Genomic DNA, 16,049 nt, shown 5'->3' on the forward strand with positions numbered 1-16,049 from the left:
GGCTCAGTTTGTCAAACCAATCATGAAGGGTTAGATATTGAACTTTGAAAGATGTTTGAGGGGATGGATTTTGAAGATCTGGTTGACCTATCTACTAGAGTGACTAGATATGAATGGTTATTACATGAAGAAAGGCAGAGTAAGAATGCATCTCTTGGGATATAGTACCATTACTCAAACTTCGAGATAGTACTAGCCGAAATAAATTTATATAAGCATTTTGTTTGCATGGCCTTAATCAAAACTAACGGTGAATCTTCGTCTGAAAATTCCAATGTTGTCAAAGAACATCCAAAATGTTGTGGGTATTTCTCTTATGATATAACAAAGGCTGATGATATTTTCGATCTGCTTCTGCCCAAAATTTTTATTAAATTGTCGCCAACATAAAATTTCTACAGCCGATGAGCTAAAGAAAATACAATATTACAAATGGCATTGCTCATGTTCTCATTAAACCAGAAATTTTGTTAATCAAAAATGTTATCCAAGATAATATCAATTCAGGAATGTTGAAATTTTCAGAGAATGAAAAAGAAGCCATATTAGTGGATACCAATCATTTATCGACTATGATCGAAATCAATATGGTCTCTGCCCATTTGAAAAGGATGGCCGCTCCTAAAGAGAAAGTCGACCTAGTAAGAAACACCAAACATCTACACTTGCGTCGGTCAAAGGAAACCAATGGGAAATCAAAATTCAAAGAGAAAATAATTGAGAAAGAGAGTAAAGAAGATAAGCCGATCATCAATGAGAAACGGCTATGCGGATATTACGAGAACGATCCGTGAAGAGAATCAACTAGAGTCTATTACACACCATGAAAATACGTAAATGTGTAAGGCAATAGCACCATTTAAAATTATCAACCCACTAGTTTAAGAAAGAGTTCGGGAGATCCACATGGAGAAATGCTCCCAAGAATTACATGAGCATGCGAAAGCAATTTATTACACATACATGAGCAAACCATGCTTTTAAATGGAGGTTCAACTCATATGAAAAATTTGCCTTGCGTTTGGATGCTCTATTGAAATGATTTGCAGTTCATTCAAGTCACAATATAAGAAATGACTGAAGTGGGGTGCAGCCATTTTGTTAAAAATGACAAACGAATGGAACCCGTTTCAAGTTGGAAATTTCATTTTGTGGGCTAGCACCACTATTGTCATTAATTCTTTATTGAATTGAAATCATTGCAATTCAATTCAATGGAACATCCAAATGCAGCATCATTTTCTGTATCATGCCATGAGTCTCGTGTCCCATAATAGTAACTGAAGAGAAAAGAACTCAATGAGGAAATTAAGGGCCTGTTTGGGTGTACCCCAAAATGCAAGCCAAATAGAACAGGCATCAAGTTCATGCCCATTTTGTTGAAGTCCCTTGATATACATTGATACACCATCCTCTAATGGCTCACACTTTCAGATAAATACATGATATGAGAACGGAAAGGTCGAATCTTAGGAGCAGCAAATATACGTCGGTTAATATATTCTCCCATGGAGGGCTGAGAAAATCAAGTCTGGCCTATATACAGAATGGATATACAACAGCACATAATACTTTTTTTTGTTTCAATTATTTAGAACCTGTTTGGGCGATACTCAAAAATCATTCATAGAATTATACCAGACAATGAGTGCAGGAGTGGCATGCCATGTCTGGAATTTTCGCTAGTTCGAAATAAGTTATAACCAGCAGTTCAAATCCTTTGGTACTTTTGTGGCCCAACTGAAGGGTGAATGGCTTTGTTTTTTGTCTCAAGGTATCATCCACCTAATGGAAGGTTTGGACCATTCCCACGTGCCTGATACATTATCATGTGTAGGGCTGCCAGCCAACTCACTTCTGTGCAAAAGAGAAAATGGCTGTTTTCCTTAGTTTTTTTTCGTTTGGGGACTTCTTTAATTGAATACAGACGTTGTTACCAGCGATTTGTGCAGAAACGAGGTGGGCTGATTTTTTGCCATCATCCAAACAGGTCATAGGTATTAAATGTTAAAAAAAATTTTAAAAAAAAATCTCATTCTTCCTGTTTGGAAACATGGAAAAGAAGAGAAAAAATGGAACAATTATCTGATGGTTATTTCCAAGAGCAGTATTTTGAAGTTTGAATAGCAAAGAAACTAGATGACTGTTGTGAGAGGAACATAAGATTTACACTTGCTATCCAAACAAGACATCTAAAATGAAATCTATGTTTCAATAGTGCCCATTGAAATAATAATCAGATAATTATTATATTTTTCTTTTCTTTTCTTTTCTCTTATTTTCTTTTCAATGTTTCCAAGCAGACAAGAGACGAGCTTACAGTTCCAAAAAGACTAGAACAAGCTTACTTATGGGCAATGGAGAAAATCCATTCTACCCAACATGGAATGCACTTCTCTGCATTTACAAATACCCATGCCTTTCAAACGGCCTGTGTGTGCCGTGAAAAAAAAATAAAAATGGTGGAATGCCAATTCAAGCACTTTTCACCAAGACCGTTTTTGACATGGAATCCATGGAAAACCGTGTTTTCCATAAAGAAACCTTAGTTTGTTGCAGAGTAGTTTTCCATGGATTGATGTAGAAATGTGAGAAAGTTAATAGTGAAGTGGTCACCTTATTTCCTTTCCACTTTTGGAAATTAATTCATCTTTCCTTAGGAGACATTGATTCTGCATGCTTTATGGAAAACTTCGAAGCTGAAAATGGATTCCAGTCTTTTCTTTTCCATAGATTGGAAAAGTAGGTTCCTGTGCGATCCTTTTTCAGTTCCAATGTATTATTGCAGAAGTCCCGAATGCATACAGTTGAGTCATACAAGCTGGATCTTGCCTCTTTATGAGTTCCAATATCAAGAGACTTTCTGTGATTTCTTGTGTTCAAGGCTTTCCACTGCATGAATATATTTTGAGTCGGCTCATAAAGTTAGGATTCAGATAGAAAGCTGGATTCTCTTTAGGAAGGTTTTAAGAACGAAAAGACTGCAACGATCGACAATATGAGGCCACAGAGTCATCGTGACGGGTCCATGCCATCCAACCCGTCTATCAGATGCACATGCCCATGTTAGGCCCAGAGCCCAAAATCGGGTTCGATCAAAACTCGGGTGAGCTAATACCTCAGGGAACAATGGATGGAAATGGAGAGGGGGATGCCCACCAAAGAAACTCCCAAATCAAGCGTGGGGCCCAACAAGCTGTGCATATGCCATCCAATCCAGTCATCAGATGTGCCCCACCAAGACAAAGGGACATCCCAAAAAATAGGCCATTCCATAACTCAGGCGGGCCACCCTGCACGAATTTAAAAGTACTGGGCGTGATATTACATTGTTCCCTCTGATGCGTCCCACCCAAGTTTTCATCAGCCAGATTTTTGGGTTGCACAGTGAACATGAGGTGGCATATTTGATGAACGGTTTGGATTCCACACATGCATCACAGTCGAGCTTCTATGGGACCTGCCACGTTACCAGCCGGAAAATAGAGTAGGGAAAAGAAACAAAACAAGCTCTTATATTTAACAGATTACTTACAGCCTTTGGTCATCAAAACATAAATCCACAAGATAGAAACCCTCTCCTCCCTACTTTGGAGCAGCTTGGGCCCTACAAACAGAATTTCAGCTATTGATACAGCAATGTGTTGAAATCCACCATTAAAAAATGGCATCCCTTACCTTTGGCAGAAGAAGGCCAAAAGCGGCCCCACCCATGTCAGAAGCACCAATGAGAAACATGGCATGTCGTGTGGAATTCACTCGGGGAGCTTCAAACGGTCGAACAACACAAGGAAGCTTTGTTCAGGGACAACATAAAGGAACCCGAGCTCCGCACCTTTGACATGCTGCTGTAGCCCCTGGAAGAAAAACCATCAAAAATTTTCAGGGGCTGTTAGGATGCATGTACAGAAAGTCATGTACCGCACATGCTGTCTTGCCCATGTTATGCAGATCATGAAATGCAAAACAACCTGTAACGTACCATGTTTGTCAAGCACTTGGGACATAGACTTTTGGAACGTAGGGAGATGGCAACACATGTGGCATTATGGGGCATGTGCACATTAATTAACATATCGAACATGTGAGGCACTTGAAGATTGATTGTGGCAGATCTAGCACATGTAGGTGTTTAACATGGATGGTCACACATGTAGACCATTTGGCACATGTGATGTATGTGTAAGCATTATGTTCTTGCTTGTCTCATACAAGACTTTTCGCATATGTAGTCCACATGCTGCTGGGCCTAGAAAAAATCCAGTAGCATTTTATTTTACCTTTCCATTGAGTTGCAGTAGCTCGCCATCAACCCATTGTGGATTCCGGAATCCGGGTTCCGCTATTCTTCCTTGACCCTTGTAACTTGCAACCTGCATGAACAGTTTACACATTGGTTTCCATGTCCCTATGTTGATAGAGAAAATCTGAGGCCTAAATACAATACAAAGTGAAAGAAACTGAAGAAATTCAATCAACCCCAACGCACCAATCTTGCAGATAGTTGGGTTTCATATTTTGTTGGGAAACAGGTTCAACATTTCATGAAAAGTCAGGTGAGTTTCGGTGCTTGTTAGAGTGCTGCAGATTTATTCGAAAAAACAAAAGCAGCTGCATTGATCATGTCAATCCACTCAAAAGAGAGTATTTTGTTGTCTAAAAAGTTGGAAGTTGGTAAGATTTTCAGCCTATGGCTAAGGGCAGCAATGGGCCAGGTAGCCCGCCCAACCTGATGAGCCCAACTGGCTTTGTGCTGAGCCTGGACCTACTAGCTCAGCCAGTGGGCTGGAGCTGGGCCTGGTATGCATAGCCTGATCAAGGGCTCAGGTCACTTTAGCCTGCCCTGGCCTGGCCCAACCTGACTTTATATGTATGTGTTATATTTGACAAATATGACATTAAATCCTCAATTAGGCAACCCAACCATATTGCATGTAGACCATTGCTTTCGTTCCTATAAAATGTCTATTTCTTCGGGCATATGTGGCCACTTGATCAACGGATAGATTAAGAACATTCAGGTGGGAAATAAGGATTTTATCATTTTTCAGGTCAGGACAGGTCTAGTCGGGTCGGGCAAAGGCCCTTTTCAGGCTCAGTCCTGCTGTGCTAGGCTCGGGCTTGGGCCTCAGGCTTGTGTTGGTCTGGGCATCGGCCTAGCATTGCCTGGCTCATTGTGACCCCTACCTACGGCCCATCTGCAGCATTAATAACATGACCACCTTAAACTTTTGCTACACATACAGTGGGAATGCAGTTCATATTACTTGTATGATACTTTGAACATAAGATGAATTTGGATGCAAAAGTGTGAGGATCCTTACCACCCCAAGTTCCTCTGGATAGGCCCCCCGATTTGGGAGCCGACTCCCCTTGCCAATTTTCGCACGGAATGTTACCTAAATAAGGATTAAAAGAGGAAGTTGAGATATGTAAGATATGAGAACCAAGGGTTAAAAATCAGTTTTGGTTTACAATATTGGTCACCACCACAAACAGGTGTATTGCCCCATTCAGGCCATTTTGGGCCCGCATCAGTGTGATAATACAGCCGTATCATTTATGGAAGAAACCGATTTGTATCAGGCAGTAAGGACTGGTTTCCAACAATACTTTAAACCTTGATGAGAACTAATCACCTATGGCCAATCGCATAACCTAGGAAACCATGTTTAAAGAGTATTTTGCCCTGGACAATACCCAATATTTATAGAAAACAGATCAAACCCTATGACTGATTTCTCTTTACATGCAACACCAGAAATTTTTTAACGAAGTCAAATAGCTACAAACCTCGCCAGCTGGGACATTCAGATCGCCTGTCAGCTTCACTGCTTCCACATATTCAAAAAACTCCACATCAGTCCCCTTGTCGGTGTCATCCGAACAGTGCCAGTGACCAAACTTACGCCTCAACTGTACCACCTCAGTGCCATAAGGGCCAAAAGCACCCACATATAAGCCTGACCTTCAAACAGCATGTACTATCATCAAAGAATTTCAAACCAGGCTTCCTACTTTGTAGAGCCAATAATAAATTAGGACATTGGCAGGCATGAGGACCAAATCTGGACTGCTTGCCCTGCACACCCACCATGAGCAGGCCATGATGCAAAAATAGGCTGATTAGGCAATCCCTTCACTTGATTTGAAGGGAGAATAACAACCAACCATTTGTTGGTGCTGATCTGATGGACTAGTTATGATCATCCAATGTGAGTGATGTTTTATATGTTGCCCATTGATGGGCAGGCCGGCCAGACGAGTGTCCAGATCTTCTAAGCATCCGCCATATTGCACCGTGGAAACCTGTACATACTAGGAGTGTGTGATCAGCTGTGTGCAATTGGCATTCCTCTAAGGAAGATAACCAAAACAAACGTACCATCAAATGGATCTAAGCCATTGGTGGGAGCAGTGATTCGATTAAAAATTGTAGTCGCAGATAGTCTGCTCCGCCTCTGCGCCTGACTAACAAGCTTGACGACTTCACGTATATCTCTAGAAACCTAAAAAAGAGTTAGCAACTCCATCAATCCATTATCATGAATTAGAAAAGCCTACTTCAACCACAATCGACAATAACATTTGTTGCATAAATCAAAGCCTGCATGGGCAGGCATGATTGCATGATAGGATTAATGCATAGAGGATGCAAAAACATACAGCATCTTTAATCCAATTTCTTTATCATTGGGTGTGCGACATTGACCCAAGGGCCTGCTTGGGATGCCCACCAAATGCAGACGGAAGTGTGCATCCACCACTCGAAATGAGTAATAGATTATAAAGGGGCCGTAAGCCTGCATCCGCTACATTCTAACGTAGCGAGTGTGTGGTGGAAAGGGAAGGAGATTACCATCTTCTTCCTCTAAGATAATTCTTGCATCACAAGGCAAAATAAAATAAAATAAAATAAAAAATTAAAGCACTCTGATGAAAAAGAACAAAATTTACAAAAATGGACGAACTCTATCTACAATGCCCTTAACATGAATTATATATAAGCCCCAAGTTCATAATTTCCTTGAAATGTATAATCCTACCCAAACTTTACTAGAAGACTCAAAAACAAAGAATTTAAGGGACTATAGGAATCTTCAACCCTAAAATGAATAAAAATAACAGACATTGTAACTTGCTAAAAATAGTAAATTTTGACTTAAAACTCAAATTTGAACCCTAAAACGATTGAATTTTGCAAAACTGTTCAGGGGCCAATAACCTTTGTCATTATCCATGACATAGAGCTTGTCGATGGCTTCCAATGGCATTATACACGTGAAACAGATAATCGGTCGTAAAGTTATGGCAGTTGGAAGCTATAGTGCACAAGACCCTAACTTTCCAGCCCGATTTCTTTCGATCCCAGCCGTCCATGAGATTGTCCTTGACTGTCTTACACATTCTCAATTTGGGGTGAATTTCACAGATAAGAGCATGCCCCATACCAGTATTTGCATGTCTTACCGAATGGCTTCGCTTCCACAAAATGCAAATGGAATGGCTGTATTTGATCCCATTCTCATTTTGCCGTACATCAAAACAGGCTGCAGCCTGTAAGGCTTGAAAGCAGTATACTGTACATAAACCAACAAAAGCTTCCTATAGGGAAAAAACAATTGCAAAAAGACTCACAACATAACTACTCCATAAATTAAGTAAATTTCACCACCAGACTCCTAATTCCTAATAAAAAGAGAATCGTGATTCAATTCATCTTAGCCTTACCTTTGAAGGAGCCTTATCCACACTCCAAAACGCCTTAGCAACATCAAGAGGCATAAGCTCCGAAACTGCCTGGGCCGCAATGGCTGCAACCTTGAGCTTAGCTGCTTTACCTTCACCAACTTCTGGATCTCTCTCTCTCCCAGGAATATGTAGCACAAAAGAATCCCTCTCCATATCCTTTATCTCAGCTGGAACCCGTGCGTATGCCTTCGGTGGGATGTCCTCATTATGTAGCAACCCACCAATGAAAAGCTTCGTGCCCGTATTCTTTTCTTCCTCCCTCGGATCAGCACTCCCTCCACCCATGGAAACTGTTTCACGTTGAATATCATCTGCATTATCAGCCAGATCTTTGGAATTTTCAGTAGAACTTGACTCCTCACCATCTTCCTGTATTAACTTTTCCAAAGAACCACTCTCTCCTTCTATTTCCTCGGTTACATCGATGTTGACAACTTGAACATTAACTTTCAATCCTGGAATTCTGTCTTTAAGGAAATTAATAACATCTTTTATTCCTTCATCACTGACATCATCAGTATGCGCATTTTTCCCCTTGCTTTCTTCTTCTACATTTTTGTTCATCGGGATGCCTTTCTCAGAAGAGTTCTCAGTGTCAGATATGGGTGGACCATCTGTGGGTTTTGACAGCGGTGATGTGGAAAGTGTCGAACTGCTTTTGACTGGCTGCAAGAATACCACCTGTCCAAAGATAACGTATCAGAACCCATTGGAAAAGACACAGTGGCACCAACAAAGTATTAGGCGGAGGAATTACATGATCCGGAACCCAATTACCCAACGGTATCAATAGTATACTTGTAAACCTCAGTCTAAAAAAGTGGGGCCCATGGTTATGTCATCCAGACCATTGATCTGACAAGCTACATATGGATGAGGAGTGCCCCAAAATCTCCCTGACAAGACAATCCTAACCATTCCAAATCAATGGCCTGCAAATATACAGTTAAGAAAATTAAACGCAGCAACAGTCCACATTCAGCAGAAAAAGGGCCACTTCCAATCTGGAAGCATATTGGGGCACTCCCCATCCACCATGAGGCCCACCAGACCAACAGCCTGAAAAAACAAATCATGAACCCATGCTTGAAATTGAAGGCCCAAGGACACTGCACATATCATTGGGTTGAGGACATGGATTTAAGTAGCAGTTTCCAAGTTCAAATTGCCTGGGGACCAAAACCAGTACAACTCACCCCAACTTGGTCTGACTTAATCCCATTCTGATGTGACGGCTCATTTTGTTTTGGACCAAAAACCAATATAGCTCTGACAATACCAAGTTGTATCGGACTTCTTTTTTTCAAACCACGGTTGAGGATAATATAATTCCTCAAAGTTTCCAACAGAGTTACGGTGATTGGTGAAAAAAATTTTCACCATAACCTAAACATCATATTACCTGAATTATGTATGTCTGGTCAGCATCCTTGACAAGAAAAATTTCAAACAATGGGGTGCCAGGAGATGCAGTAATCAGTTGTCTGAAAAAATAAGAAGCATCCGTCATGATCATTTTATGGTTGCTCCAGAAATTAGCCGGAACTCGTTAAACTTCCTACCTTGGACTGTAATTCCTAGCCACAAATCTACCCACAGCAGGGGTTATTCGTACTACTCTGCCAAAATAATCATTTGAATCCTTTGATAGTCCCACCCACCAACCAACCTGCAAATCATAATATAAAAGCTTAATGGCCCCATTCAAGATATCCAATGAGCAAGAGAAAACATGCAACGTACCTTTCAGCATTTGTGACCCATTAAACTGTAGACCAACCAAAAATCTCTCCGGCCAGATGATCCTAACCAACAGATTAGACCCCTACTATATTTGGATCATTGGTTGTGATTTGTCAACTTCTATCAAACTAGTGGGATAATCTGATAGGCACGTTGATTTCCTGTATATGCATTGCCTTTTTATTTAATATTTTGAATATTAAATATTCCGGTAGGATGGAGATATTACCCAACACAAAACTTAACCCGAGTGATTTGAAGGACCTAGGTATCACAGTAGTTTAGAACACCAAATAGAAGACAAAGCAAAGAAAGTAGCATTAAAAGCCAATTCTATAACAGACTGAAAATGGGGAAAGTTACAATAAAGTATGGAAAAGCACAAATTTCACCACTTTGCGTGAGAATAGATAAGGGCCGGTTTGGGTAAAATGCATAAATCATTCCTGTGGAAATGGTATCAGCTGTACGAACGAAATCATGCCTCCTTCGAAATAATTCCTGGGGAAAACAGGATTTTTTCCATTTCTGCAGGAACTCATTGCAAACTGGGATTTTTTCCACCTCCCTGAGTGATCTAAACATCCTCAGGTGTGTTAACGTGGCCATCCATGACCCATAAATCAGGCAGCTCCAACTTCAAGTTGGCCACAATTGTACCTGAAATCTGAACTGTTGGTCATTTTCAGGATGAAACAGAAAAAGCAAGCACCCATACACCTGACTCATCAGTTCACTTTATAAGCAATATGCCAATATCCAATTATTTGTGTCCGTCACACAAATAGCAGATTTTGAGAAAGGTAGCATTCATCTTGAGAAATATTACCAGCCCACTTGCAGTAAGCCTACACAGTCTAGATGCATCATGGTAGCGCTCTTCATCTATTGTGTTCTGCCGGAAAACAGAATATAAAATTAGAATGCGAAGTTACTGCAATAACCAAGCAATGATTCAAACAATGATCCACCGACCTTCAATTGAGACATAACTTCAGCTACGCTGTCTTTTGAAGCTGCTTCTGCAATAGCCGTTTTCAGTTTTGCGGCTTCCTGAAAATCCTCATTCTCAATAGCTTCTTCCAGTTGAAACTGTGAAAGGTCACAAGGTAGAACTAAATAGAATAAACAGACAGGGCTGACTAAGATTTCTCATATGAAAAGAAAGAATGCTAACACTAAAAAATTGAGAGAGAAAATTTGTATTATATTCATACACTGATACACCTGGAGGCATTATGCAATACTCGGACTGAGAGTTTGTACTATGGATTGTATGGGTGGGGCCTCATGGTTCAGCTTCCAAACAATGATATGACTGGAGCCACTTTGGATGGCTTCCCACATGGGAAAATGCTAACCTGCAATATGTGTCCAGGAAATAGATGTCAAGAAAGAAAACACAGCAAGGATCCACATTCCTCAGGAAAAAGGCTAAAGGTTTGTTGGCTGGGATCTTCCAATCTGGGGGATTTTTGATGTATGGACCATCCAAGGTGCAGCCCGTCATATCAACCGTTTGTATCAATGAGCCATGGGTACCACTTGAATAAACTGAAAACCAGAGAACACTGTAGAAACTCTAAGGCCAAGCATTGTATAAGACCTCCTATACATATCCATCTTAAAGGAGTATTCTTGACTTTTTCACCCTATCTAAGGACAATACCAGAAACTCCCTGATAAAGTGAAAGGGCCAAATCACCAATATATTTAGTAAAGATCAAGAATGGACAGAATTCCGCCGAGCAATCATGAGAAAAGCTGACCCGGATAGTTGGGACAAGGCTATGGTGGCGGTGGTAGTGGTGACGATGAAGAGGAAGAAGAATGGGCAGTAAAAAATCAAGTCAGTCAACTGTTTGAGGCACATTCTATGCAGAGAGGGCTCAGTTATTTACAACAACCGAACCCCCACAAAGTTTATAGGTTGCTTTCAAGTGAAAGTCACTAACATGCTACTTATTTGGATATGAATTGTAAGTCAGTTACAGGTAGATTGGTTTTTTGTGCTTGGACAACCTATAAGTCACTTACAGGTAAATAGTTTTTTTTGTGTTTAGACAACCTGTAAGTCACTTATAGTTGTATATTCACACCAAACAAAGCTTGAAATAGGAAATCGTTCCATAATCTTCAAATCACATAAAAAAATGGTAGGCCAATTCTTAGGCTAAACCAATCATCAAGTGGGCTGCAAAAATGGACCCACGTATTCAAAAACTCGTACCAATCTTCTCAATTATTGAATATGTTTTGTTTGGCAACCCACTATTACAACCAAAATGGTATCCACCAAAACAATCCGGATTATTGAATCATGGGCCCCACTTCTATAATGGAAAATATGGGCCATTATTTTTCAGTGGCACTTAGACCATTGATTAGATATCCAAAAAAAGCTCCAACAAAGAAAGCCCAAAATACAAAAATGAAGCCCATTAAATCGTTCCTCAAGCCCACTCGAGGCCACTTCTCTCTTTCTTCTCCTTCTCTAGGGTTTAGAAAACACATATCCAAAAACGAAGTTGCCATTACTCAATCCCGGGGAAAGAGGAAGAGGAGTGATGGTGGGGGTTGCGGCACCAACAGCTACACTGCCGCGGTTGTTATTGGCAACAGTAGAGAGCGAGAGAGAGAGAGAGAGAGAGAGAGAGAGAGAGAGATGGGAAGACCATTGTGTGCATCTCCCCCTCCAACAGAGAGAGAGAGAGAGAGAGAGAGAGAGAGAGAGAGAGAGAGAGAGAGAGAGATGGGAAGACCATTGTGTGCATCTCCCCCTCCAACATTAAAATCAAATTTTTTTTACCGTTGCCTATAGCTCACATATAGGTAATTGAAATCCCACCCCTCCCCCATGTTTTCATAATGTGAAGAGTCATTTGGATGCTTGTAAGTTGGTTGGGAAGTAACTTACCTATAACTCAATTACAGGTGGTGTTTGGGTGTGAAATTTCACATGTGAATTACAATCTATAAGTCATAGGAAAATATTACAGACAACTTACATGGGAGTGAGGTGAGATTTCACATACCTATGAGGTAAACCCCAACGATCGGATTTTTTGAAGTTGTTGTTGCAATGGGAGACGCACAATTGTTGGATTCTCAAACCCGTCTACTAAAATCATCCATCTTTCAAACCAGCTTCTAATTTCTCCATCTTTCCCAGCCTTCCGTAGCGTAAGGTACAGTTTTTCCTTTCTCATCTTCTTCTTTTTTTCATCAATAAAATGGGAAGCAAAGATCTTTACCTTGAATCTCAACAACGATTTTAAGGGATCAAATTTCTCCCCTTTTACAGAGGAATTATAGAGAGAGACGAAGACAATTGTGTTTCGACGAAAACGGCTCAAGTTTGTGTTTAATACAATGCTCTACCCCAAAGGTTTATGTATTGTTGTTTAGGGTTTTCAGTTTTTGTTCAAATGGGGTCCATTGTTCAACAATGCAAAGCGTTGAGTATATGGTCCTCATATGGATAACTTGCTTATCAAAAATCACCCGAATTTAATGATCATATTTGGATGATGTTTGGCCTTTTTCTTTGTTGAACATGAATGGTTGTTGTAACCATCTATATTTGACCGCATGTTTGGGGTATGCAACTCTTCCAACCTACGAAGTTTTGGTTCATGGGCCATCCTAAGCAGCACCCATAATGTTATCAGTCTACATCATTGAACTATAGGTCTCACTTGTCTTGTACGAAACTCAGAACAAGAATAGCATTGTGCAACCTTTTGGCCCAAGCATTATATAGTTAGTCTGAAATTCAGCCACTCAGTTTCTCATCCAACAAAGCCATATATATGTATCACCCAACACACATGGCAAGATGGGCACGCTTGGTGCGATCTAACCTTTCCTACAATCGCGTAGGAATGCCTTGGCCACTAAATCTGGCCCATCCACTAATCACCAATATTTTAAATATGTGGGCCCACTTTTGTAGCCCATTAGATGATTGGTTTAGCCTAAGAACCAACTTAAAGATTTAGCTAGCTGGGCTCAACCCAATGGTGCATCTTATGCCAAGCTTTTTTATATGATTTGAAGATTTTAGAGTGATTTTCTATTACATGCTCTGTTTGGTATAAATAAACAATAACTTACATATACTTGACTTACAAGTTACCCAAACACAAAAGGCTACTTACTTATAAGTGACTTACAACTTACTTCCAAACAAGTAGCATGTAAATGACTTTCACCTGAAAGTGATTTCAGGTTGTAAGTCAATTGAAGGGAAGTGATTTCTCACCCCAGCCCCAAGTAGTTTCTTAGCAGTTATGCATGTAAGTGACTTGAATTTCCTCCCCCAAACACCACCTGTAAGTCACTTCCCACTTACAGAACTTACAGCCTTACAGGCATCCAAACGACCCCTAAGATTTGCCTATGACTGACTTACAGGTGAAATTTCACACCCAAACATCATCTATAAGTGAGTTACAAGTAAGTCACTTCCCACTTGGCAGTTATGCATGTAAGTGAATTACAGGTGAATTTCCTCCCCCAAACACCACTTATAAGTGACTTACCTGTAAGTCACTTCCCGCTTTCAGCCTTACAGGCATCCAAACAACTCCTAAGATTTTCCTGTGACTAACTTACAGGTAGTAACTCACTCACGAGTGAAATTTCACACCCAAACACCATCTATAAGTGAGTTACAAGTAAGTCACTTCCCACTAATGGAACTTATAGCACCCAAACGGCCGCTGAAAATTCAAGAAAACTAACTAAAATTACCATCTGGGTATTGAAATTTATGAGTTCAAAAACGGAAAAGAAAATCCAATGAGAAAAAACACGCATCCAAACAGGACAAAACGGAATTCTCTTTGCGAAAGATGAAATGGGTAACCTTAAGAACCGAGGAGAAGCTCTCAGCCTGATCGATTTCCGAGAAATGCCGACTCCATCGATTCCAATCCCAAACAGATGAACTACTGCTTGTGCTGCTGCTGCTGGTGCAACGGCAAGAGAGGGTCCAAGTCCTGCCGTTTTTTGAAATGGGTTTTTGAAGAATCGAACCCAATACGTTGGAATTCGTCTCCTTTTTCATAGAGAAATCAAGAAACGAGCGTTTAAAGAGAGGGAGTGAGGGTGCGTTCTGCGCACTCCATGCGTTTGCCACCGCCATCTCTCTCTCTCTCTCTCTCTCTCTCTCTCTCTCTGGTTTTCAGAGGATTTTATTTTATCTTCGGATTTGGATTTTCGAATGTGGATGATGGATTGGCAATGACCAAAATACCCCTGTGAGTGATTTTGGCACGTGTGCATGACACGATCCGTGTATCAGGTGTGGCCCACCCCACCTTTGGGTCGCCTTTCCAGCAGCTAGGGCCGGTCGACTGCCGGTACGCCACGCATGGACAAAATAACGGGGAGTTCTTCCTGGACCGTCCATTGTTTTCGCCTTATGCGTGGCCTACCAGATAGATGATCGGCCTCAGTTTTATTCCCCCTACAGGTGACGCACGCAGTGGGACTCACACGATACTAGGATGGTACAGTACCCACGTGTGTCGATATCGCTGTTCGCTGTTGTCTTTGTACTGGTGTGAGAGGATGTCAGAATTGGAACGGCTTGGTTCCCAAAAAAATAAAAAATAATAAAATAAAATAGTGTCCCCAAGCGTTTGAGGTAGGCGGAGACACAAGGTATGACCGAGATCCAAAGATACCGGTTGCTTATTCAAACACTCATTCATTGTGTAAATTGAATTAGTTGATATTTAGATTACCAGGTTCCTCATTTGATAATAGGTTACACATTTACCTTTTTAGGTAGAGATCCTTTTAGTTAGTTTGAAGAACAGCTGAAGAATACCTATGTGATGGATGAGTTGAGTCCATTCTGCGAGCATACGTTCGCATTACACCTAAAATTACTCGGTTACGGATTACACTATGTCAATCGATAAGCTCGGAAATTAAAGATTACGCTAAGGAAATATAATTTGTTTAGGGCATGTTTGGATACACATTGCATTGTATTCGGGTACTGTTCATGTATACATTGGACGGTTTGACGGATACATCCAAATTAATCAAATACTGATCAATGTTTGGATTGGAGGCATTGGTTGGCATAGCATACAGTACCTTATACAGATCAATGTTTGGATAGGAGGTATTGTGTCTGGATGGGTACCGTACAATCATACAAATTTATATATCTTTTGGTACGGACGGCCAACCCACGTTTGACCAACAATCCACATGTGATATGTGGGCCCCACGTGTAATCATGATGTCATCCACACCCCAGAAACAGAGATTACGAAAGAAAATATACATTTTAATTTAAAAAAAACAAAAATTACAGAAAACAGGTAACTAATATTGACAATTCCAGAAAAGAAAACAACAAAAAACAAAAAAAACAAAATAAAAAAAAAAAGAGCTGAATATTACAAATGGGTCGGAACAAAAACAAAATTACATAACATACTTACACACACACACACACACACACACACACACAAGGACCTGATATTGAAAGTTCCAAAAGAGGAAATAAAAACAAAAAAAAAAAAATTTAA

The 16,049-nt window shown here is 40.4% G+C and overlaps 1 protein-coding gene across 9 annotated transcripts; it reads right to left on the reverse strand.

The window, feature by feature from the left end:
* Positions 1–1,304: 1,304 nt before the first annotated feature.
* LOC131227032 (protein EXECUTER 2, chloroplastic-like) lies at positions 1,305–14,687 on the reverse strand. Of its 9 annotated transcripts, none has more exons than XR_009162043.1 (13): positions 14,366–14,683; positions 10,471–10,587; positions 10,325–10,390; positions 9,315–9,421; positions 9,155–9,236; positions 7,732–8,433; positions 6,386–6,509; positions 5,794–5,963; positions 5,325–5,399; positions 4,281–4,373; positions 3,679–3,857; positions 3,536–3,607; positions 1,305–1,857 (listed from the first exon to the last, which is right to left on the reverse strand). XR_009162043.1 is itself a non-coding variant. In XM_058222718.1 (11 exons), the coding sequence occupies exons 1-11, from the start codon at positions 14,642–14,644 to the stop codon at positions 3,756–3,758; spliced, it is 1,917 nt and encodes a 638-aa protein (XP_058078701.1). In that variant the 5' UTR covers positions 14,645–14,683; the 3' UTR covers positions 3,493–3,755. The 9 variants fall into 9 exon arrangements, 4 of the variants coding, with proteins under 4 accessions (XP_058078701.1, XP_058078704.1, XP_058078702.1 ...); XR_009162042.1 differs by lacking the exon at positions 1,305–1,857 and adding an exon at positions 2,028–2,892; XR_009162041.1 differs by having other exon boundaries at positions 3,536–3,857.
* Between the last annotated feature and the right edge of the window lie 1,362 nt (positions 14,688–16,049).

This window comes from Magnolia sinica, chromosome 15, assembly GCF_029962835.1.
Source record: "Magnolia sinica isolate HGM2019 chromosome 15, MsV1, whole genome shotgun sequence".
Classification (NCBI taxonomy): domain Eukaryota; kingdom Viridiplantae; phylum Streptophyta; class Magnoliopsida; order Magnoliales; family Magnoliaceae; genus Magnolia; species Magnolia sinica.

Bases quoted from the DNA above. Each gene is read 5' to 3' on its own strand.
- LOC131227032 (XM_058222718.1), bottom strand. From the start codon at position 14,644: ATGGCGGTGGCAAACGCATGGAGTGCGCAGAACGCACCCTCACTCCCT. The intron at 9,422-10,324 runs GTAATATTTCTC...TATGATTTGCAG, and splicing joins GGCTTACTGCAAGTGGGCTG to GTTGGTTGGTGGGTGGGACT. The intron at 9,237-9,314 runs GTAGGAAGTTTA...TTATTTTTTCAG, and splicing joins GCTAGGAATTACAGTCCAAG to ACAACTGATTACTGCATCTC.